The 25,106-nt window shown below is 41.4% G+C and overlaps 3 protein-coding genes across 12 annotated transcripts in view; 2 read left to right on the top strand and 1 right to left on the bottom strand.

The window, feature by feature from the left end:
• Positions 1-7,609, top strand: part of PXK (PX domain containing serine/threonine kinase like) — a 70,210-nt gene extending 62,601 nt beyond the window's left edge. For 3 of the 10 annotated variants that reach the window (XM_089518516.1, XM_089518531.1, XM_089518546.1), the window contains exon 18: positions 6,129-7,609. In XM_089518516.1, coding sequence (XP_089374642.1) covers positions 6,129-6,331 — 203 coding nt within the window. In that variant the 3' untranslated portion in view covers positions 6,332-7,609. Of the gene's footprint in view, positions 1-1,210; positions 1,244-6,128 lie in introns of all 10 variants that reach the window. The other 7 variants (XM_089518554.1, XM_089518582.1, XM_089518524.1 and 4 more) reach the window with 5 other exon arrangements.
• An 80-nt stretch (positions 7,610-7,689) lies between these two features.
• PDHB (pyruvate dehydrogenase E1 subunit beta) lies at positions 7,690-17,484 on the bottom strand. The gene is made up of 9 exons (XM_089518594.1): positions 17,326-17,484; positions 15,722-15,829; positions 15,342-15,404; positions 15,163-15,198; positions 14,611-14,896; positions 12,256-12,366; positions 10,426-10,517; positions 9,177-9,318; positions 7,690-8,227 (listed from the first exon to the last, which is right to left on the bottom strand). Exons 1-9 carry the CDS (start codon positions 17,437-17,439, stop codon positions 8,082-8,084), a joined length of 1,098 nt encoding a protein of 365 aa, XP_089374720.1. The 5' UTR covers positions 17,440-17,484; the 3' UTR covers positions 7,690-8,081.
• A 4,135-nt stretch (positions 17,485-21,619) lies between these two features.
• The window catches only part of KCTD6 (potassium channel tetramerization domain containing 6), a 45,395-nt gene continuing 41,908 nt past the window's right edge, over positions 21,620-25,106 (top strand). The window contains exon 1 of the mRNA XM_089518652.1: positions 21,620-21,645. The gene's annotated coding sequence lies outside the window, so the exon portion shown is untranslated. The remainder of the gene's footprint in view (positions 21,646-25,106) is intronic.

A 25,106-nucleotide genomic window follows, 5' to 3' on the forward strand; every position in this document is an offset into this window, starting at 1 on the left:
AAGAAATGTGAGCCTAAAATCCTTGCATATAGAATTTGGAACGTTTTCCCCCCTTTTAGCAGCTATAAATATTTCAGACAATTCTCCAGATTGTCTCTTGTCTTCGTCTAGGATTTATGGCCATTCCCATAGTCTCTGTTCTTCCAGTACATGCTCTTTCCAGCTGGACCATATTCCTCCAAGCTTTTAAACAGACATCTGTTTTGCAGAAAACTAGGAGATATGTGCATATCTTAAGTCAGTAATGAGGAGGCGACTTTAGTGGGAGTGCATTGGACACATTCTTTGGAAAACTGATCACTGGTTGCATCCACACTGCAAAAATAATCCATTTTAACACTTTAACCGCCATGGCACAATGCTATGCAATTCTGGGATTTGTAGTTTTGTGAGATATTTAGCCTTCTTTGTCAGAGAGCTCTGGTCCCACATCAAACTTCAAATCCTAGAATTCCATAGCACTGAGCCATTGCAGTTAAAGTGGTGTCAGCCTGGATTATTTCTGAAGTGTAGGTGCAGCCTATATCCTGTATCTGCTGACTCAGTCTGTGTTGCTGCACAACCATGAAACTCTCATTCTTGAGAACTTAACAGGAGTGAACCCCTTTGTGTTTTATGGATATGCCTTCTGTATGAAATGAATGGATTTTGCAAATGTATTTTTTTAAAAAATCTCTTCTTTGGACTACAGTGACAACTGTGAATAAATATTGTATTGTTAAAATCTCTTGTTACTCTCAAGGACTGGAACAATCAATTCATAGCACAACAGCAAACAAAAGGTCCCAGCTTCAATGCTGAGTACCTCCAGATAGCAGGGCTGAGTGAGGCCTTTGCTTCAACCCATGGAATGTCACTGCCTTATCCAAAAGGATAACCCTGGACCATGTCAGTCAGGGTTTTTTGACAGTATAGAGCAGCTTCATATTTCATTGCAGTTTTTCAGAAAGTTGGATGAAGATGAATATATATAATGAAGCCTGTACTGTATGTGCCTCAACTTGGATGATTGTGTCTACAGATAGTTCCTTTTGGGAATAAGAAAAGCAGACCAACAGGCCAGTTTGTCTAACCACTGTGCTTATAACTGTGCTCATAATTGTTGATGTCTGTAATCTCTTTCTCTCTGTTTCTGAATGGCCTTCTTTGAATATCATAATAATGACTGTTGTGCTCTTTTCCCTGTCTCTCTTCTTTCTGCCATCTTCAGTAGAGCATGCGCCATTTTGAACGTGAATTCTGGGTAAAGTAATTTGATATCCCTCTCTTTAAAGATGTTTGGAGTATGAAATCCCAAAACCAAAAGGAAAAAATAAAACATCATGAGGCATTTAATTACAGATAATCTTGATGAAGTTGTCCAAACTACACCCAAATATTTTTGCTGTCCCTCCCCCCCCCCCCCACTCTAAATAACCAAAGGAAGACCTGGTATTGTGAGACACTAAATCTATTTTTTGAAAAATGTGTCATGTTGTTTTTTGAGACAGAATTCTAATGAACCCCTTTTTGCTGTCATCTAAATCCTTGATAATGATTGTAGAGTTGCAAAGACATTGTGCTGATTTTGATTAGTTGATTGGTTTAGAGAATATGAAGATATATTTGAACATAGTATAAGTGCCTCTTCAAAGATACAGAAGGAAAAACAAATGGTACGGTTCACTGTGAGAGCCGGTGTTGTGTAGTGCTATGACTGCAGACCAGGATTCAAATCCTGCTCAGCCACATAAACCTTGGAGAAATAACACTCTCTCAGCCTCTGAGGAAAGCAGAGGTAAACAATGGCTTGAGGAAAACACAAATCTAAACCTGTTTGGGAAGAAGTGGACAGGGGCCAGTTTTAGTACTAGTAATATTTATTGTTGTTGGCAAAGGTAGCCATGAAAGTATACTGCCAGTGGCAGGGACACAACTGTTTTTAACCTGCCTCAACATTGGCAGGTAGGTTGTTATTAACTTTGCTTACTTTCAGGGGGAGCACAAATTATTTTCCCCATCTAGTATTTGAATACTGTATCCTTAAGGTTGAAGACTCTTACAAGCATAGTGTATACTTACAGGTGCCCTCCATGAGTAAAACTGTGTGTTGCACTCAGATACACACACACCTTTTTGCAAAGCAGTTTTTTTTCTCTAATGAAAAAGATGCTTAATACACAGGAAGAAAAGCTAGATCGCAACATCTGCAAATTTAGCAATATAGGCAATTAATATGCTCTATGAGCAGTGCATAAGGAATTGGGGGAGGGATTCAGGCAACTCCAAAAACTGACTTCAAGCAGAGATTTTAAATGAGCAGGAAGGGCCTGTTTGTTGGTGTTGCATGGATGGTGCAGTGCAAGATATTTCTGCTCAGTAGTTCACCATGGGTTCATAGACGGGGAGATGCCCTTCCTGCTTTTTGGAGCAGAGCATATCCTTTTCTGCTATATAAAGAGAAGGCAGCCTCCAGAGAAGTAAACATGAAACACACAAGATGTTTACAAAATGGCACAGCCTTGGCATTGGAAAGTGAAAGTCTTGTTAGTGTTAGTTATTCTTGCTTTTTATGAGCTTCATGACCACTCCTTTTATCTCAGTAGCACTGCGGAATAGCATGTGGCCTTTACATTAATTAAAAACAAATGTCGCAAGATGTTTATGCCTAGGGGTGAGAGAAGGTCATTCAATAGTAAAGATATCGAGGGCTAGCCATATTGGTCATGTAGCAAAGTACAATTACATCCAAAAAGCCACAAAACATTGGTACCTTCATGGAGCCATCCAAAATGGACAAATGCATGTTTTGAAGCTTCACTGGCTTCTTCATCAGGCAAAGATGTTAAAAACCATACAGGAGGGGAAAAATTAAGACAATGTTAGTCCCAAGCATGCATTTTGTCAAGATGTAGCTGTTCTCAGTTCAGGTGGTGTGGATGGACATTCAGGCAACCCAGCCCCTCCGCCTTCTGGCCACGTGGGAACTCCAGGAAATAAAGTATTTTTAGTTCCATTTGCAAGATAAAAAGAGATGCTTGTCTTGAGATCCAAGTTGCCTCCCATCGTAGTAAATAGCTACAGTGTTATGAATGGTTATGACACTGGTGCAAGAAGATTCACTAGTGAAGTACACACTGCGCACACTGGCCAGGGGAAACCTAGAAGAAAAAGGCTATACAGTTTTTGCCTCAGTGGGCACACCAGATGGAGGATGTGTCCCTTCCCCTGATCACTTTTGTCATATGAAAATGCCATTCATAGCTAGATGGGTGGAACTGAAATAGCTCAAGATCAGTATTATGATGCCACTTGATCTAAGAACAGGGTGTGTGTATACTGTTATAACTGCAGAAAACAATCTTGCACTGTATTGCTAGCAATTTGGTTTGTTATCAGTTGCTACCAATTTAGTTGGGATGCTGAATTCTAGTCTTTTGCTTTTTATCTTTTTGCCCCTAATATCTTACAGCTAATTCTGTAACACAATTTGGTTTTTAATTGTTGTCCTTTTATCTTTGTATTGAGCGATTTCTCTTTCTTTTTCTTGTGGTTGGTTAAGTTTTAGTTGCCTTTACAACCTACTTTTTTGAAATACAAACTCCTATGCTAGCAGTGGGAAACTTGTGACCCTCCTCAGCCCTAGGTAGCATGGATTGAGGCATGATGGTGTTTTATCATTCAACACCATCTGCAAGACTACAGGTTCCCCCTTCCCGCCCTGTGTACTTCTTTTGGATGCTGCTTTATTGGTAACCTTTTAAATATGCAAGGTCATATGGTTATTCTTGGCTGCTGGCATGGCATGTGCTGTTTCCCTCTGTTCTGTTTTCACTACCCATCATTTTGTCAACCTGTATGCATTTTTGGCCAGAAAATTCCTTTTCTTTTGTTCATACTACACTAATTGTCAAAAAACAAACAAAAACACCTCTGCATTTAGAAAGACTGTTGCTGGAACAGATGTTTCAGAGTAGTGTTTCTAGAAAGATTGAGTTAACTGAATCCTGATTCCTTGCTATCATAGGCATGTTCATTCCCAGGGATCAAATTTGGCTTATTTGGTTAAATTAATCTGGCATGGAGACCCAGTGTGGTGTAGTTTGAGTATTGGACTATCACTCTGGAGGCTAGGGTTCAATTCCCAGCCTGGCCATGAAACCCACTGGGTGACCTTGGGCAAGTCACATGCTCTCAGCCTCAGGGCAAGGCTTCCTCTGAACAAATCTTGCCAAGAAAGGCTTATAAACTTCCACTCCAAAGGGCACCCACAACTGCTAGAGTGTCCTTTCCAGCTCAATTCTGACATGGCCATTGAGAGGCTATAGAGACAGAAACCAAAGTAAATGTGTTTTTAGAAAAATCAAGTGTACTTGTATAAAAAAGTACAGAGAAGGTTGCTTAGTGCTAGTACCTATCAAACATATATCTTGTCATTATTAGTGCACCCTCTTACAAAAAGTGCCATGTTCCATCTCTTCATGCATTGGTCTGGGGAGGGAAGAAGAATGGAAAAGCACCAGGAAGAAAAGTGGGGAAAGAGGAGACTTCCCGATATGCTGACAGAATATACCTAGTACATTTTGGAATAAATCCTTCTTCAGTGAAATACATGAATAGCAGTCTTCATTTTGGTCTGTGAACCTTGACTGTAACTTCAATGCAGATAAGATAAATAAAGCACATGATTCACGTTAGCCTTCCTAGTACCAGATGTGGTCAAAGTGGTGTCTGATGTACATCTTAAATCCTGTTTTACAGTGAAAGAAATTTAGCCAAGAAATTGTCTTGACTTTGTTATGGTACTGTGTCAAATTATCCTGGGTAGATAGATTTACAAAGTCATTGTAAGTAGCTGATCTGTTTATGTTAAGGTAATTTTGAAAGTTAGGATCTAATAAAGATATGGCTTTGGTGATTAATTTCTTGTATCCATAAAAAACAAGTATTGGCATCAGCAGTCAGTAGTAATTCAGTTCATTAAAATAGACTGCACTTTTGTCATTTTGTGAAATTATTTAAATCAAGGGTGGAAATTGTGTGACCTCACAGGTTTTGTTGAATGGCTGCTCCCAGCATGCCTGACCATTGGCAACGCTGGTTGGGGCTGTTGTCCTATCAACATCTGGAGAGGGGGAGTTGCTCAATTCCATACCCTCATTTAAAGTATTTTATACATGGCTTTCTGTCAACCATGGTTCTAAGAATAAACAATTACATAAAGCCACTTATAATCACAACAAAATGAAGCCCAAACAACTGAAAAGCCTTAGGGGCTGATGATTCAGTAGGAATGGGTCTAATGTGAGCTATTTTGGGAAGAAGTTCCACAGTGGGAATAATGTAACAGAGAGAAAGCCTCTTTTTTTCCACTGGCCTAGCCTTTCTCTTGGTGGCTGTCCAAACAAAGGTCTCAGACCTAAGATCTCAGCTTATGGGCAGTCTCACGTGGGAGGGAAGTGGCCTTTCAGATATATCTATCTGATGCTGTTTAGAGCTTTAACATTCAAAATCTGCTCATTAAATTGGTTTGAAAATTATTTGGAGGTCAGTACAGTTGATTCAAAACTGGTCTCACTTGCAGTTTAGAGATCATATATCACCATAGTCTGACTGCTACATTTTGCACTAGGTCTGAGCACTTTTCAACATTGGTGAGATTTCCTGTGGTGACACTATGCTTGGTATTTGGAAATAAAGGCTGAAAATTGAGGCCTTCTTTAAGCTCATTTGTCCTTATGAAACAGTACCTTGACCTGTTGCTATGTGCTTATTAGAGGTGGTCTCCGAAAACCCTTAGGGAATTGCAGTTAAGTTATAGCCCTTCTAAACCAATCTACAAGCCAACTTGTAGGACCCGACTTGGGATGAGAATTTCTTTCCCATAGTTACTGGCCCTTATAACTATAAAGAGCATCCTATTGTGACTACATTGCTTGCCATTTTACACGCACTCATCCTTCTTCAGTATGTCTGTACTCCCCTAGTTCTTTTATTTTACTCTCAATGCTTTTTGGCTTATGTGCATGAGTTTCTCCTACGTTTTTCTTTTGTACATTTAGCAGCTTTATCAGACTTGTTGTTATTGCTCTTTTGCCCAGTACCATGCATATTAAATGGAGTTCATCTCTTACCTATCTTCTCCTCAGCAGGTGCCTCAACAATTCCTTCACCGCCTCCACCACCAGCAGTTCCGCCCCTTCCTCCAAATTTGGATGTGCCAACACAGTCTGACCCACAGCTTGTTAACAACACAAGTCGGGGTGCCTTACTCAGCTCCATTCAGAATTTCCAGAAAGGAGCTTTGAAGAAAACAGAGACCTGTGACTACAGTGCTCCCAGAATCAGCTGAAACCGATCACACCAACTCCTCTTGGATATATTTTCAACCTGTGTTCTAGAAACAAACCTTTCTTGTAACAATTTGATTTAGCCACTGCCTGGTGGTGTCTTTGTTTTACAGCTGCCTGATTAGAGCCATTTCAAGCCCCCCCCCCCCCCACACACACACACACCCCAGCAATCTTTTTGGGTGGCAGGACTGTCTCCGATTGCACCCTCTAAAATGGCAAAGTGTCATTTCTGGTGGAAAGGAACTCCTACTCTTTATGGAATCTTGTTTTGATAGGTAGCATTCTTTCTAATAGAATAAAAAAAAATTCAAAAGCTCTGTGATAACAGACAGTTCTTTTGCTGAAGTCTGCTTCCAAAGGCTTCTGAAGGTTAACCATGCTACATTGATGTGTGTTGCATTGAGTTACTTTAGCTGTGGTAAAAAAAAGAATCACTTAATCTGAAAATTGCAGTACAGGTGAAAAGTTGTCTTCTTTCCCTGCAAAACATTTAGTCCATGAAATTATTCTATTATCATCAAAACACCTGTTCTTAACCTGACATGACCATAAATATAACAAGAGTACAATTCAGGCAGAGGACTTGCAGGGTATTTTCATCAGACCAGCTGTAGTATCATGTGAGCTCTTGAGTTAGAAGTTAGCAGAAGAGCTAACGGTAAACAACATAATATTTTAGAGTGGGGGTGTCCCTTTTTCTGATTTGCTCAAACCCTTAAATTGCACTTTAAGGATTATTAGTAATCCATTTTTAAAGTCAAGTATACATCAGTGTTTGTTACTATGCAGAGAATGTCATTGTGTATAAGAGTTCATGTAACCTGTGATATACTCAGTCATATTTTTATTAAAATAAATGTCAATAGAATTTCATTGGTGCTGGATTAGAATAAACCAGCGGAACACTTTAATATTATTTATCCAATTATGGTAAATGTTTTTGACAATTTTTTTTGGGGGGGGGGGGTAAAGAAATCCTATATTTCTATTGTGGAGGGGGGAGAACATGGGAAATTTGTTTGCATCCAAACCCACAGGTCAAAAGTGGAGAGGGGATAACATTAAAATGCATGGGAAGAAGTAATGTTTATTTTATCTGTCTTTCTTGTGGCTGTAGATTTCTTTCATGTTTGTGAGTGTCTAAAAGGAATGGATTTAGGTATGTCCACAAAAGCTGCACTCCATTGTGAGTGATGTATACTTCTGATGAAAACCTCCTGCCGCATCTAAATGTTACCAGTCACCATAAGAAAACCTTCTGCTGCATCTAAATGTTACCAGCCACCATTTTAATCTGTGTTAAAATATTTCAAGCATGCTATTTCGGTTTTAGATTTCATTTCCAAGAGCATATGCATTCTTAATCTTTTTGTTACTGTTTTTATTTCAAGCATCATAAGTTACAAAATAAGCACAAGCTGAGTCTTGATAAATAAGGGACTGCCAATCAAAAGAGACCTGATGATGTACAACCATAAAACAATAGTTCCTACATGGTATTGTTTCGATATTGAATATTATTGCAATTTTAGATTTAAGTCTCACTTTTTTCCTTCTTGAAAGGATGAAGAAGCAGTATATGTCTGTAACAGATTATGTAACTAGCATCACTTTCCTCCACATTGCCAACCTCTCCATGTGTTTTACAAGTTGCAGCTCTGTATACAAAGGCTTGTAATACATTCCATAAATACTTTTAAAGACATATAATTGAAGAACAGCACATCCAGTCTCAAATACACAAAAAAACTAGATATTTAGTGTTTTCTTCACAGCAAATATTATGTCCTTTACTTGAGGTATGCAGTTATCCTCCAAAATCTTTGCGTAAGGCATAGGAACATCTGCACCTGTGACACGAACAACGGGTGCATCCAAGTGGTTGAAAGCAGGACCTGGAGGCAGAATGAGACAGTACAACTCATATCTCAATGTAAAGAGGTTTGGTATATAGAGGGGGTTCCCTCTCCCTCAAGGTCTGAATCACCTCTGCTTTAGTCAAGAAGCTACTACAGACAGAACTGACAGCAGACCAAAAATCCAGACATAACAGTTTGAAGTCTAATTAAGCCGCTGCCCTTTTTTCAGAAACAGTGAACAGTCTCAAGAATTCCTATTTTAAAAGCTGCAGGTAGAAAAAAAATCACTTCAAAAAAAGTATTTCACTTGAGCTAAAAACTTGTGGAATAATGTATCTTATAATTTAACTTCACTTACTGAATTTCACAATAGTTTTAAAGAAAACTGTACAGTGGCATTTTAAAGCTCTAAATCAGCAATTCCCAAACTTTGACCCTCCAAGCATTTTGGCCTTCCAACTCCCAAGATTCCTGGACACTGGTTATGGTGGCTGTGGCTTCTGGGAGTTGAAGTCTAAAACACCTGAAGAACCAAAGTATCCACTAAAAAAAGTCACCTTCTCTTTAAATACAAGCACATTGGCAGCAACACAAAAGATGGGCCTGGACTATAACAAACTAAAAAACAGGGGCAGGGGGTTGGACTGGATGGCCCGTGCGGTCTCTTCCAACTCTATGATTCTATGAAATGCACTCAAGAGAGGAATTTAGAGCAATTTTATTTATATAGGAAAAATCTTAACTAGGGTGGGAATCACATGTCCTTCCAGAAGTTGGACTACAGCTCTCAGCATTCTTCACCACTGGTTTTGTTTCCTTTGGCTACTGTGAACAATATATCAAAGCCCTTATGGTTCCCATCTCTAATTCAAATGGTTATTGGAAACTGATTATAATTTCCTTTAATGTTTAACTTCCCTCACATGATAAACACAAGTAAAAAGAGACGGCAAACTGATTTGTAGACCACCAAATACAACCATACCTTCCATAATCCTGGCACAGATTTCAGCTCCCACTCCAAACTGGGGCCATCCACCTTCCACTGTCACAAGATTATTTGTCTTCATAACACTGGACTCAACAGTTTCAATATCCATTGGTCTAATGCTACGGAGGTTTATCACCTGTGGGGGAGATTTGAGCACTCTTCAGATCACATCATGTCCAGTCCAGACAACAAGCATAGAACCTAGGTTTGGAGCAGAACAACATTCACGAATAGGACTTCTCCATCTTTTTCAAAATTCATCTGGGGTGGAGGCACCAGCGATGCTGGATGGAAGAATTGGCGGAAATGGCCTTTAACATCCTTTCATGGGTGGAAGATGAACTTGGCATGCAAAGCCAAAGCTTTACTGTGAACCACACACTTACACAACTGGGCTTTCCTTCAGATTAAGGTTGAGTCATATGAATTACCTGGAGGACCATAGTTTGGTAAACACTGTTCTAAATCAATGGGCCCGTTAAATCTGCATGTAGTAATGCAATATAATCCTGCCTCTGTTCTCGCGGACTTGAGATCTGCACTCCTTAATTATCCACAGAGGGTCAACGGAGGGAGTTAAAATGGGGCATGCACTCGTACACCCCCGTGGGAGTGCGCCTCCATTTAAGCCAATAGGGCTTGAATATGCACGGTTTTCCATTTTTGCGAGGTGGTGGTCCAGAATGGATCTCCACAAAAATGGAGGGAGGAATGTAGTTTGAAAAACAAAAGCATTTTTAAAAATAAGGTACATATCACTATCATTAAAAAAAATAGTCTTTTCTTGGTGAGACAAAAAGAGTATCTTAGGATGGCACTCAATCTACTGTTTTTATATGAAAGATAAGTTAACACAATATTGGGTTAATGGGGGCACCTTTTTGATAAACTGAAAAGTTCTATCAGATGATGATAGCTGAGTGGTACAGCCCTTGTTTCCAATGCAGAAAGTCCCAGATTCAGTCCCTACCACTTTAGACAGTGGCACAGAGAGGCCAGGGATCTGGTCAGTCAAGAACAGGGAGCTTCATGTATTTTATTTACTGGATATTTAAATGCTGTAACCCTAATAAAAATCATCACAACATACATATACCAGATAATTTCATTTCTCTCAGTGCAAAGTTTGCTTTACTTTGGCAGTCTAGAGCATTCCCTTCTCCCTTTCCCATTCATGGAAGGTGCAATGAAGCTCAAGCAGCTTCCAAAAGACTGGATTACAATCCTATCAAATGACACAAACCTCACACTCCACCCCATCTTTGGCAAGGACAGCAGCTGCTTCCAGACAGTGGCTAACAGGTCGCGAATGAGACACTAAGGTAATGTGGTTTCCTGAAACACAAGAGACAAGAGGCTGATGAGAACTGCTATACTGTTTAGTCTAAAAGGCATCTTTCCCATGTTCTTAACAGCAGTCACTGATATTTTTAAAAAATCTCAAATGAAAGATGCATTGACTGTCTCTTAAACAGTAACAACTGTTTTACTAATAAAAGTGTCTAGGAATGTTAGAACATTCATTAGAAACAGCCTGAATATTATTCATTATCTGCTGAACTTAAACACTGAGTATGCAAAACTCTATCAAGAAGGGAATTAGAAGTGGAATTCTTAGAAGCGGATGTCTATCAGACACAGGGATAATTTCTAAGATTCTAAATGGCAACAGAGAGGTCAGAGCATCACAGAGCGCTTTCATAAAAGAAATCCTCACATTTTTATCTATTCCAGCCAACAAGAAAACTTAGGCAAAGAAGGATCAGGCTTTCAATGTAATTAATGACTGTATATCAATGAAGAGTATAACTAAATAATAAGTACTATATACATGTCATTAAAAAGTTAAAAAATATCAAATAGCAATCAATCATAATTCATCTTGTTTGACTCCTAACCTTAATGAAAAAACTCTACATAAATTGGTGCAAATACAGTACAGATGCTATACATCAACCAATATTAACAGTCATATGAAATACATAGAATCATAGTGAAAAACAGTTTGACTTACAATAGCAGATGCTTTTAACAAGCCAAATGTGATATATTTCATCCACAGCTAGTTTAAAAAGGCTAGCCAAATCTTCCTTCATCTCAAGGGCTGGATCCCCACTGCAGAATTAATGCAGTCCGATACCATTTTAACTACCATGGCTCAATGCTATGGAATTCTGGGAAGTGTAGTTTTGTGATACATTTAGCCTTCTCCATCAGAGAGCTTTGGTGCCACAACAAACAGAATTCCATAGCACAGCCATGGCAGTAAAGTGGTGTCACACTGGGTTATTTCTTCAGTGTGGATGTAGCCAAGAGGAACCTCTCTCTTTTTGAAAACCAATGTAGAAACAGAAGTCTCTTTACAGTCACAGCGTAGCATGGTAAAGACCTTTTTACAAACCAGTGAAGACTGAGCATATTTAAAGCACCTGCTACTATGGTTATTTATTCCACACTGTTTTTCACTTAATAATTATATGCCTCTTTCTAAAATATCTATAACTGCAACAATTTATATAAAGTTGTGCCATTTATTAAATGTTTGCCCCCTAATTTTGTGTGCATCTGTGTGTGTTTCACTGCTCTAAGTTTTTGATTTGCTATTTTTAGTCTTTATTGGCAAATACACAGCATATATTGTTACTTTGGTTTACTTGTTACTTTTGCAGTCATTAACTGAATATCAGACAGAGCTGGCCAAGAAAGTACCTGGCACACAACCTTCAAATATGGTAACATCTCCAAATAATGATTCAGTCATGGTTTAGCAAAAGCAATACACATCAGGTCTAAAGACTGTTCACCCTGGATAGTGATGAATACTAAAAATTCTCATTGGTCCTCAACACAGAGTGGAACACCCTTTCATAGAACAAAATCAAACATTTCAAACCAATTTTTAGGCCAGGATGCAACTCTGAGTATCTGACAGGCTTGCAGCACAATCCTTTTGTCATATATTTGTACAAAAAGAAAGATGCATTAACAAAGAATTTCTCTGGCTGATTGCACAGTTCGGACCAAAGAGCTGAACTACTGAACTATTTCATCATCAACAATTAGTTTTGCTTACCTTGTCTTTCTATCTTAGCCTTTCCAATAGGAATAATGAAGTCCTTTGAAAGGGCATCTTCAGACATTTCAAAGGGCACACCATACATCAACTCATTTTCCAACATTACAACTACAAAGATAATTAAAAACAGGAATCTGAGATAATTGTCCAAATACTTGAGAAATCAATTAAATTTGTAGTCAAAGACGTACAGAATAAAGATCCTAGATTCCCAGATGTGGTTTTATGGAGCCAAATCAATCTTGGCCAACCCAATACCTGCTGAATGTTGGATTACAACTCCTCTTATCACCAACCAGCATTTGGCACATTTAGTTCAGCACAGGAGGACAGCAAATTGGAGAATGTGCAGCTAAACAAAAACATTCCTGTGCTCATGTCTGATAAAGCATATAGAACAGGTCAAGGCAGTAAAGGCTCATGCAGCTTGCTTGGCCTCCAGAAATTTGGATTTAGGGATGGTATGGGTGATATCAAATGCCTTGACAATGCCTTAGACGTGGAGAAATAATTCTCAACACACAGATTTGCCATTCTCAGGTGGGAATTAAAAATATGTATATAATCGCTTCATTTGTTTCAGCTAATAAATTTGCTCATTCATTTGTATTGAAGGTGAGCTGATAAAAGCCTGAACTGACTGCATGCACAAGGGCAAGCATGTTTTGTCAGTTGAAGGGGGAAAAGTAACTAACACCTTATGTCCAATTTAAACCAGGGTTTCAACTAAAAAAACTATTATCAAGCAAGAATAACTTCCTTCCAAAATTAAGCCATCAAATAAGAAAAAGCTCCAAAATTTGACACAGCAGAACCAGCTGGGCTACAACTCTGCAGATTTCATTTTTTTTTATCATCTCTCTAGCCTTTTAGAGTTGTAATAAAATAGATCAAAACCATTCAGGTGGCATCTGCTCAATATTCAATGTTAGAGACGTACTAGATTAGTAAGAAGGATGTCCATTTCACCACTATGTTTGCTTCCTGACTATATACCAATAACCCTATATGCCATGTCTTACATTTTCTCCTAGGTCCTTTCCATTTACTATCCTGCCTACAACCTTCTCTAAACATTATAATTCTGTCCAGATTCCCCAAAATGCATTCTAATGGTTTTATACCATTTCAGTATATTTAAAGTTGCATAATTATACTGCTTAAGCTTACATAAGCAGCTTGGGCTAGCCAAAATTTAAATTTAACGCTAACGTTTACAAATTAAGACAGCATGAGAAGTTTCTGGCTGCAGAAATAAAGCACCCTTACATACATGGGACTAACTGCAAGGCTGTTTAAATTTCAACTATGCAGGGCTTCTGTAATAACAGTTTACTGACTTTATTTAAACTCCAAAATAAAGCTCAAAGTGGCTTACAAATTAACACAAACACAATATAGTTAAAACATAAAGAGACAACATTAAAAGAGAAATTAAACTTTGTTGCTGTGTGCCTTCAAGTAATTTCTGACTTATGGAGAACCTTATCATGGGGGTTTACTTGACCAGGTTTGTTCGGGGTGGGGGTTGCCAGTGTATTTATCTGAGGCTGAGAGAGTGTGGCTTGTCCAAGGTCACCCTGGTCCCCAAAGACAAAGTCCAACACTGAAACCACTACAGTATGCTGGCTCATTGTTTCTGATTTGGAATTAAACTATCAATGTCAAAAACAATTTGAAACCTAAAAATTAAAAAATAGTATAGCACCCTAATAACCCCTTTTTTTTTTGAAAAGCAGCTAGTTCTGAAAAGCCTATCGGAAATGACTTTGCCTGCCAGAAGAAGATGGCAAGGAGGCATCCTAGCCTGTCTCGGATGTAAACTACAGAGCCCAGGGCAGCTACAGAGTGGGCTGCCACTTTGTAATTCTGCACCTTCAATCCACATCTACTTCAGCTCATTATAATCAAAGAATGATTCCACCAAAGAGCAACAACATTTATAATTTTGTTATTTTGCTGTATTTATAGATTACAGTACTTTTAGTATGTAACAGTCCCCAAAGCAATGAACAGAAATTTGCAGTGTAAACCTAAAAACAAATCCAAAAACACTTAGAAAGCCTAGCTCAAGAACCACAGCAAGGGAGAAAACAGAACATCAACCAAACCAAACAACCTGCTTAATCTAGTCTCTAAATGCAAAGTAAAAAGAGTAAGTTCTTTCTTCCTCCTCAAAGGAACTGACTACCATTGCAACTCCTCAGCCAAGTCTGGAAGACTCAGCACAGGATAATTTGTATAAATCAGATTTGTATTTGAAATGCCAGTGATTGCAGTAAGATTTTAATGTAGATATCACTCGAAAAGATAGCAATAGTACACACACACAGTGTTTTTTGCTTCATTCACCTGGATTATCATCCCGGATTGATGCTTTCAGAAGACCTTTTGCATCTTCTGCACTCCAAGGGCTGACTACTTTCAGTCCAGGGCAGTGTCCATACCAAGCTGCAAAACACTGGGAGTGCTGGGCTGCTACTCCTGCCGAGGCTCCATTTGGTCCCCTGAAGACAATGGGGACAGGTACCAGACCAGAAGACATGTAGAAGGTTTTGGCAGCTGAGTTTATAATGTGATCAATAGCTTGCATGGAGAAGTTGAAAGTCATGAATTCACACACAGGTCTCAAGCCGGCCTGTTAAAACAAAGAAACCCTGTTAATGTCATAAGGAAGAATTGTGCATTGTCCCTCTGCTCATCTCTGTCTCTGGTTCCCCCCTTCTTGGAGTAAGAATCTGTCATGTCTGTTCTTTCTAAAATGGCACATGCACAGATGTTGCTATGTAAATAGCAATGAATTATTAACTATTATTGCTCAATTGCTTTTAAACCAAAATTAGTAATATTCTGCATTTACTGTAAATCTTCATACATTCATAAACACATGCAGAAGGTACATACCATGGCAGCTCCCACAGCAATTCCAGTAAAGCCCATCTGGGGAGAAAGCAGCAAAATGTAATGGAGGCTGAAACTTTAATCACAGTTTTTTGAAAATGCATTTTACTGGAGGACAGTTTTTGATTCAAATTTGTTTCCCAAAACTAAAAACGGTTAAAAAAAAAGTTCTGATTTCATACCTCTGATATAGGAGTATCTATTATTCTCTTATCGCCATATTTCTTCCAAAGTCCTCTGCTAATCTGTAGGATTAAAAGGCGGAGGTTAAGTTATTATTAAGGGCAGGGTATAAACACTGTAAATAAATAAATATTATATTCTGTGTTTCAATGAATTTTAAAATGGTTTTCACTCTATAGATTGTTTAAATTGTTTTAAATAATACACTCACATTTTACTGATTTTGGGCACATTTTTGTTTTGTACTGGTTTTAATCATTATAAACTGCCCCAAGCTCCACTGCTGGGAATAAGGCAGGATAATAATAATAACAATAACAATAACAATAATGATGATGATGTTATGCCTTTTGAAGGATTGCATTGGGCATCTTCTTACCTTGTATGCGCCATCATACTGAGCAACTTCCTCCCCCAGCAGGAAAACTTTTTCATCCCTCTCTAGCTCCTCATCCAAAGCCTGGTTTAAAGCATCGCGGACAGTCACCTGTTAATGACATATCAAAAGCCACAAGCCATTTTACAATAAACCATACTCTGTTCTAGGAAGGCATGTATTTCAATTGGCAGTTGAACTGGGAACATCTACTGGAAAGCGTGCATAGTTTGTACCAATCTCACCAAAGCAGTACAGAGCTGGGTGGAGTGCTGCCTTCCAGATGTTGTTGAGCTGCAACTCTTGGCAGCCCTTTCCATTTTCTATGTGGGCCAATCATTGGAATACCTGTGACTTTTAGATATCAGTGAAAACTGTGACTGTGACTGTGGAATATCTGTGATTCAAAACTGTGGTTTTCTGTGATTTCTGTGATCTGTGCACTTCCAGCAGTGATCTGTGAAAAAGTAACAGTTCTGTGATTCTATACGCAGGTGGCCCCTCCATTCCACTTCCAAAGGGCCCTCCATTTTGAGCCTGACCCAGCAGCAGCATTTGATGTTTTGTTGCCTTTTAGCTTTTGTTTTGGCCATGCCCTGTGTTTTTCCGTGCATGTCCTTCATTTTGAGCAGGACCAAGAGGCATGTATTCATGAGTGTTTTTAGCTTTTGCCCCATCACCGGTGGCAGCCCTGCCGCCTGAGTTTCCCGTGATTCCTGTGGTCCTAACGCCTACATTCAGTATGGCTAGAAATGGCTGGAATCACTTCTAGAAGGGAAAAGAGCAGAATGAATCACAGTCACTGACAATCAGAGCTTGGCATTCAAGGCAGCCGCAGTTCCAACAGTGACTAGAGCCAAGGGGAGCGGAGGCTCCTAAAGGCCATGGATGAGGTTTCTTTCCAGCACATGACCAGACTTTCCCAGCCTCCAGACCTTGGACCAGAAAGCCCAGGATTCTTGATCCAGGGGATCTGGGGCTAAAGCCAGGTCCAAGACCAAGTTGGGAAGGGCAGACCTAGGTCCAAAACGCACTGCAGGAATAACCCAGTTTGAGGCCGCTTTAACTGCCCTGGCTCAGTGCTTTAGGGAATCCTGGGAACTGTAGTTTATTGTGGCCCCAGAGCTCTCTGAGAGAGAAGGCTGCAGTTCCCAGGAGTCCTGGCATTGAGCCAGGGCAGTTAAAGCGGCCTCTGGCTGCGGGATTGCTTCCTCATCCTCAGTGTGTGGTGGGCCCTGGAGGGACCTAACCCTGTGCCCCTGCCATCCCCTGTGTATCAGCCAGGCCCCATCCAGCTGGCATCCTCTTTGCAGAGACCGCGTTCCAAAGGGATCCAAACAATGCCCGGCCTTCCAAAGCGGCCAAAGCCCTTTCCCCTCTTTATAACAACCCAAAGGACGGACCTTCTGCCCAATCCCCGGAGACCCCCGTCGGCCTCACCCGCCACAAGACGCCTCCGAAAGGAGGACTTGAGGGAACGGAGGATTCGCAGAGAGCGGCCACTCTCTCCCCTGATTCTTCGGAGCACAAAGCCAGAGGGCACCCGGAGGCTCACAAGACGGAACATGTTTCCCTGGCTCTCTGCTATGGCATTCTGGGAGCCCTACCTGAGCGGCGGCCGGCGCAGAGCCGTGGAAGCCCCGCCGAGGGCCTCCAGGGAGCCCAGCAAACCTCAGCAGCCCCCTCCAGCGCCCAGCTGTCACTGCCGCCGCAGCCGCCATCTTAGAAATGCCCTCAACCCCTTCGGCGTGACCCCGCGGCGCCACGCCCACCGCCGCCGTCGTTGCCAAGCAACCGGGAGACGGCACCAAAATCCCGGAAAGAGCGGGAGGGGCTAAACTTCAACTCTCGCGAGAACTAAAACGATCGGCTCTTTCCCACTGGAATACAGATAATCCCCTCATTTCCGGCTATCGGCGCTTTGGACTCAGCCGTTGCCAAGCAACCAGGGCACGTGACTACACCTGAAGTCTCGCGAGACTAAAACGATTGGCCCTGTCGCCCTAACGTGACTTTCACACCAAAATGGGGATTTTTCAGAGCCTTTGGTGTGATTTTGGTGCCTGGTGACTCTTGCCCATTTCAGCTCCAGCCCTGACTCTGAGAGCGAGGCTGGTGGCCACAGAGTCTCAGACACTCAGCGGTTTCAGCCAATCAGAGAGAGGACAGTGGTTGCCCCCCCCCCGCCCTCAGGAAGAGCTCAGCCGGGGGCAGCAGGGCAGGCGCCAAGCGGCAGGCGCGGGCCAGGCAGCTCTTGCTTCCTCTGGCTTCTGCTAAGCTTGGTTGCTTTGCGGAACTTCCTCTGAGGCAGCTGGGGGTTGCTTGCAGCCTGTTGCCCAGGAGCAGGGAGGGACCTTGGCTAGTTCCCAATCGCCTTAGCATTTCCAAGGAAGAAATAAGTTTTAAGGCACACAAAGGCAATCCTTGATCATGGTCATTAAGGCATTAATGGATTGCTGCTGTCTGTCCTTCGAGTGGCATTTGAATTTCTGAGTTCCTGAGCTTGGGCAGAGTGCCCCAAGCCTCCCTCTCAGGGTCGTTGTTGTACTGCGAGGTGGACCATTTGGGCTGACGGGAGGAGAATCGAGTGGAGGGGGAAAGTAGAAGAATAGAGGAGGTGTGAGGAGAAAAAGAGGTGGGAACTAGGTGCTTCTGAGCATGGGCAGAATAATCAGGGATGTTCATCTCCATCTCCCCTCCCTTCCATGGGCTGCCCTACTAGTTGTGGGATGATGTGAATGTGATGTCCCTGAGAGTGTGTGTGTGTTAGTGATTAAATATGCCTCTGAGCATGGGCAGAGCACCTGGTCAGTTGGCACCCCTGCTGCCCTGTCTTCCAAGAATTTTGTTTTGTGGATCTCTTTTTCGTTCTCTTTTCCATTGCCATCCATACTGCAGAAATAATCCAGTTTGGCACTGCTTCTAACTGCAAGGCTCCCTGCGATGATGCGATTCTGGGCAGAACAAACCACCAAGCCCAGAATTTCATGCATGGAGCCCTGGCTGCCGGTAAAAGCAGTGTCTCAACATGTCACAGCAAACTACAATTCCCAGGATTCCCTGGTCTGACATGGTCCAAAACACACTGCAGAAATAATCCAGTTTGTGACTGCTTTAACTCTCCTGGCTCAGTGCTAGAGAATCCTGGGAATTGTAGTTTGTTGTGGCACCAGAGCTCTTTCTGATAGAGAAGGCTCAATGTCTCACAAAACTACACTTCCCAGGGTTCCCTAGCACTGATCCAGGACAGTTAAAGGGGTGTCAAACTGGATTATTTCTGCAGTACGGTTGCAGCCGAACACGTTTCTATTTGGCACAAAGCTTCCTGGAGCCCCTTCATGTCAAAATAAACCTCTTAAAAGTATTAGAAGGGCTGAAAGATTCTTTGGTTGGTTTTAATGGTAATTGTGAGAGTTGAAATAAGTTCCAATTATTTTTATTCAATTAGGGCTACGTTTTATTGCCATATTAACATTATGGGGACTTTTCGGGGATTTTGACTGAATATTTGGGGAGATACGGGGGGGATTTGGTGAGTTTTGGGCCAAACGTTTGGGAAATTATCTTGGAGGCTTGTTGGCAACACTGGTGATGGCACTGAAAGCGTTGCTCCCACTCGCAGGCATTACGTCACTCACGCCACCCCTACGGGAAGCCAATTGGGCCAAAGACTTGCCTTATCGGGAGTTACTGCTATACCCCCTTTTAGCTGCCATGGCAACATCTTACAGGTCTTTGGGCTTGATGACATTAATTATTATTTTGTACTTTAATGTATTTTAATGCTGTTTTAATGTTGCAAGCCGCCTCGATCCAGTTGGAGAGGCGGGATATAAATAAATTTTATAATAATAAATAAATAATAAATACATTTTATTATTTTATTATAATTATTTTTATTATATATATCTTATATCTTATTATTATTTTGTCTTATTATTTTTATTACAAAATTTTATATTATTATAAAGTTTAACATTATTATTATGCAATAATACAATAATATAATAATATAATATAATAATATTTTTGTTATATTTTATTATATATATATATATATATATATATATATTGCATAATAATAATAGATTTTATAATAATGTGTAATGAATTATTATTATGACGATGCAATCCTGGGCCTTGTGGCTCATTGAGGCTGAAGTGCTCCCTGGCTGAGCATTCTTCTCAATGCACTCTCCCTAAATCCCAGGATTCCATAGGATGTTGCCATGGCAGCTGAAGGGGTGTATAGCATGAAGTGCATACCCTGGCCTTACACATAACAATATAGCAAGTGTATATAACGTAACAGTGGAGCATGACGACACTGTGGGTGTACCTTGTTGTAGTGTGTCATCATTACCGGCCTATGGCAACCCTATGGCAGGGGCCCTATCATGGGGTTTCCTTGGCAAGTTTCCTCAGAGGGGGTTTGCCATTGCCTTCCCCTGAGGCTGAGAGAGTGTGACCTCTTGACCAAGGTCACTCAGTGGGTTTCCTTGGCAGAGCCGAGACTGAGATCCTGGCCTCCAGAGTCATAGTCTGACGCTGAAACCACTGCTGCGCCATGCTGGCTCTCATGGATGTACCTGCACTGTAGAAGTAATTGAGTTTGACACCACTTCTTGCTTATCGCTTTCAAGGACAACCCTAGTTAGTAGCAAGAGCAAGTACATTTCAAAACAAACACAAACAGCTTCATTTATATACTGCTTCATAGAACTAACAGTGTCTAAGCAGTTTACAACTGTAAGCTAATTGCCCCCAACAAACTGGAGACTCATTTTAGCGACCAACAGAAAATCACCAGGCTGAGTCAACCCAGAGCCTCTGGATGGTATCAAACTCACAACCTTGTGAGTACAGGCATTTAACCACTGCACCACTTAGTAATGAAGAAACTGACACAGATTAAAGTTCTCATCGCACTACATTGTTGGAGGATACATTGTTCCTACACTGCAGAAATAATGCACTTTGCCATGGCCCCATCTTACAGAATCCTGGGATCTGTAGTTTTGTGAGGCACCAACACTCTCTGGCAGAGACACTTGGTTGTGTGCCTTCAAGTCGCTTCTGAGTTAGGATGATCCTATCATGCGGTTTTCTTAGTAAGTTTCTTCAAAGGGGGTTTGCCATTGTCATCTTCTGGGGATGAGAGTGTGTGACTTGCCTAGAATCACCCGGTGGCTTTCCAAGGCCAAGCCAGGATTTGACCCCTGGTCTCCAAAGTCTTAGTCCAACGCTCAAACTACTACGCCGTGCTGGGTCTGCAAAGAAGGGTAAAACCCTGTAAATCCCAGGATTCCATAGGATGGAGCTACAGCACTCAAAGTGGTGTCAAAGTGCATTACAGCCAGACCTCCCTATCCATTGATTTTTTTAACCATGGATTCAAGTGTCCACAGATTGAAAATATTCAAAACAATATAAATTCCAAAAAGCAATTCCTGATTCTGCTATTTTATATAAGAGGCACCATTTTATTATTCCACTGTATTTAACGAGACTTGAGCATCTACAGATTTTGATATCCATGGGGAGTCCTGGAACCAAACTCCAGCAGATACCAAAGGCCCACTGTATTTCTACAGTGCAGAAATGATGTCCCTTCCAACAATGTCATGTGATAACAACTTCGATCTGCATTGCTTTCTTCATTACCAACTAGGGTTGCCTTTGTTGCTTATCATGTTTGTATTATTCTGTTTCCAAGAACTTTTTCTGTGGCGTTGCCTTTGTCTGCTGGAAGAATGATGATTTCTGGGTCTGAATTAAGGTCCTTGGTGGCTTTTCTTTCTTTTTTGGTTATGTTGCTGGAAGGTGGTTTGGCCTTATGCAGAATCCTTGCTGTTTCTGCTCTTATCTCCTCCGTTTCCTCCTCTTCGATTACAACTAGACTGGAGAATAGGACAAACGTGGTTAATGTAAGTATCTTCAGACCACTTATTATGCAGACCAATGATACATCGCAAGTATTCACAACCTGGGCATAAATTCACATTTTATGATGAAGAACGTGTGGCTTATCCCCAGCAATGTACACATTTCTCACTGAATGTGGTTATCTTTCAAGTGGAACATTTTGTATCTCAGCTCCAAACCAGGCCTGTCTACCAACTGCACCGAGATTCTGCAAACATTTGTGGAGATGCAGCTAGCATCACCAATTAATTGGTCAGAAAGAATAATTCATGCATAACTTGACGTATCTATTCAGAAAGACTCATTCAACTGAGGAAGGACAAACTGTGGTATGTTTTTGCACATGCTGTGCCGGGCCTAACCCATTACATTCTTAGGAGATCTGTTTCCTTCTGGAAGGCAACTTCTATTTAAATGTTCAGAGAAACAGCATTTCTTTTACAGTCCAATTTAATTCAGGGACTACAGCAAAGAATGAAGAAGCCAGCAAAGTATAATGTCTTTTTAAAAATACACCCAAAAGGGTATGTGTAGTTTATCAAATTATTTTCTTTAGCAGAACAACAGTACTAGGAGTATTACACTGCAAAGTCTGAAGGGAATCTGGAAGGTAGGACAAGCATATGAGGGAGATCAACTTTATTAATATAATTGAGAGATGGCCAAGCAGCCAGGTCAATCAGCTGAGAATGTATCATGGTAAGTTTTGTGATACAGCAAGAAGCCTGTGTGGCGTAATGTTTTGAGTGTTGGGCTACAGCGCTGGAGACCAGGGTTCAATTCCCAGCTTGGCCATGGAACCCACTGGATGACCTTGGGCAAGTCACATGCTCTCAGCCTCAGAGGAAGGCAATGACAAACCTCCTCTGAACATGAACATCATGGCCATCATGGGGTTTATCTTCACAGTCACCATAAGTCAGAAATGACTTGAAGACACACAATAACATCAAGAAGCTAAGGCAGTGTAGTCTCTACTTCCTGGTAAGGAAAGACATTAAAGAAAGGTAGATGGAGAGACAAGGGGTATTCAGTATATTGCATATGAATAACTATCAGAGGAATTTGGAAGCAGTCACTGTGCATAGATATTTGTATGCGAATGCTAAATGCCATCTTAGCCAAGATGGGACAGCTGAAGTGCTTCATTTAAAGCTCTATATGTCTTGGACCCCAGGATTTTTAGATCTTTTGGAGGAGCACAATATTTCTCCAGTAGGGGAAATACAATCGGCCCTTACTATCTGCAGGGGTTCTGTTCCTGACCTCCCCACAGATGCCAAAAACCACAGGAACTCAAGTCCCATTATTTTTAATGGTGGTATGCACATGGCCAATTGGCCATGCTGCTGTGTGCATGTGCCTCCATTAGGGCCAATGGGGCTTGCCTAGACACTCAAATCCGCAGATGGCAAGCTGGCAGGCTGTATGTTGAGACGGGTGGGCTGTACATTGTGGGAGGATATGGGAGAGGCCCAGCGGCACCCCAGTTTTGAATACATTCACATCAACAGCTTTAGACAGTTAAGAAAGCACTGCCTCTTCCCCAGCAAAACAGCCACCGCTGGGGAGAAAAGAAGAAAAGAGAGAGGAATAGGGGGGAGAGAAAAATGAATGCCGACCCCCCTCTGTCTGCCTGAGGGTTGCTGGTGGGTGCAGGGATAAGGGAAGGATGCTGGCACATGTGAGCAACTGAACTCTCAAAAATGCAGAGAGATGCGGGCCGTGGAGAGATGCAGTTTCATACTGTGAATAACAAACCCACAATACATGAGTGAGGTTATTCACAAAACTCCAGTAAAAAAACAACATCTGAATGACCCTGCAGAGAGAGAGAGAGAGAAAGTTTGGCATACCCTCCAGCATTTCAAGATGAAAACCAGGACTTGTGTGGCAAAGCAACATCAGAGTGTAGTCAAGATGATAAAAGTTGTTAATGAGGAAGAACATCCAAGCTAGGCACTTTATCACACAAGAAAAATTCGAAGATTATCTCAGTGCCAATCCGGGGTCATCCATGGGGTTTCACGTTATTTCGACAGATTATCAAACGACATCGAAGGCAACCAAAAGTTGATCCAAACGCAATTATGGGTCATCCCAAAAGTAGCTAAATTTGGTAAACTATCGAATTTGTAAATCCTTTTCCATTCCGAATTTGCAGTCAATTCGAATTTGCATTGGTATGAAATGCTACTCCAATTCGGCCATTGGATTGCCCCCGTTACAAACAAACCACAGTTCCCATGATCCTTTGCTGCAAATTTCCTTCCTTTGCTTCCCTGGATGCTGAGAGGAAAGCCTCTGTTTTCAGAGGCATTAGAGAAGGGGAGGAGTAATAATATGGAGGTGAAGCATGCTTGCTGCCTCCTCCTTATTTTTATCTACCGGTCACTCAGGGGGAGGGGGTCCTTGGTCCTGAACTGTAAAATCTAAACGTGATCCTATCCTCCCTGCACACATGCAAATACGCTCATTCGCAAGTGTTAGGAAGGATCAAATTAGGGGAATTTAATTAGCTCAAATATTACGAGAGGTGTGTCCTAACAATGCACGCAGCAGGGTTGTGTCCCTATGTGTATACCAGAGGTCATCTAGTCTACCCCCAGAGAGAAAGAGACTCAAAATGCCAATGAGTTGCAATAAAAATATAAAACGTTTATTAAAGCCACACAACAAAGGGGATCACACACGCACTCACACATTCAATGCTAAAGCAAGGGAGGTGTGAGTTTCGGGAGTAAAGGAGAAAGGACAGAGGCACCGTTGGGATAATTACCTTAGGAGTCTTCTCCAAAGCGACGGATGTGAGGGATGGTGGATGGTGAGACACAGCCGTGAGAATGGGGAAAGAGCGGCAGCCGCGGTGGCTAGGAGCTGAGTTCTGGCGGGCAATGCTAACAAGAGGCCTGGTGACAGCGAGCTTGGCTTCGCTCAAGTGATTTCAGCAGAGCAAAATGCTTAGGGAACGCAAGCTTGGAGCAGGATGCTTAACAAGCAAGAAACTCAGGCTCGGAACTGAATCTACAAGCCCACTGGAGGGTTGGAAGTGGGATCCTTTTATACCCCTAAACATAACCTCAGGCTAAGGCAGCCCGGCGAACAAAGGCTTGATGACTATATCTTTGTTTAAGCTGAAACTTACACAATGGATACACAAAGAAGAGGTCTGGCACTTTTCAGGAGGGGACAAATATCTTGATGGCTGAGCCATTAGCTTAATCACTGGCTCTCAAAAGGAAGAAGCTCTGCTATTGTCTTCCTGCTTTGGGCAGCCTACAAAACTAGTAGGGCAACTCCCAAAACTGCTTGCTGAAAGGTTTAAATTCTACCTTTTTTCCTTGACCATGCCTAGCAAGGAGTAGCTGGCTACGTGGTCAGCTTGCTTTTAGGGTAATGGCGGCTAGCAATGGGGTCAGTCAGGGGTCATAGATTTAGATGGCATGGCACCCAAAATTTATAT

This window comes from Sceloporus occidentalis, unplaced genomic scaffold (genome assembly GCF_023333645.1).
Source record: "Sceloporus occidentalis isolate IW3139 unplaced genomic scaffold, rSceOcc1.0.p SCAF_1, whole genome shotgun sequence".
NCBI lineage: Eukaryota > Metazoa > Chordata > Lepidosauria > Squamata > Phrynosomatidae > Sceloporus > Sceloporus occidentalis.

Coding starts and splice junctions, on each gene's coding strand:
- PDHB (XM_089518594.1), bottom strand. CDS start 17,439: ATGGCGGCTGCGGCGGCAGTGACAGCTGGGCGCTGGAGGGGGCTGCTG. Junction 12,367..14,610: donor AATCCGGGATGATAATCCAG/GTGAATGAAGCA, acceptor TTATCTTTGTAG/TTGTAATGTTGGAAAATGAG. Junction 9,319..10,425: donor AAGATGGGGTGGAGTGTGAG/GTTTGTGTCATT, acceptor TCTCCCCCACAG/GTGATAAACCTCCGTAGCAT.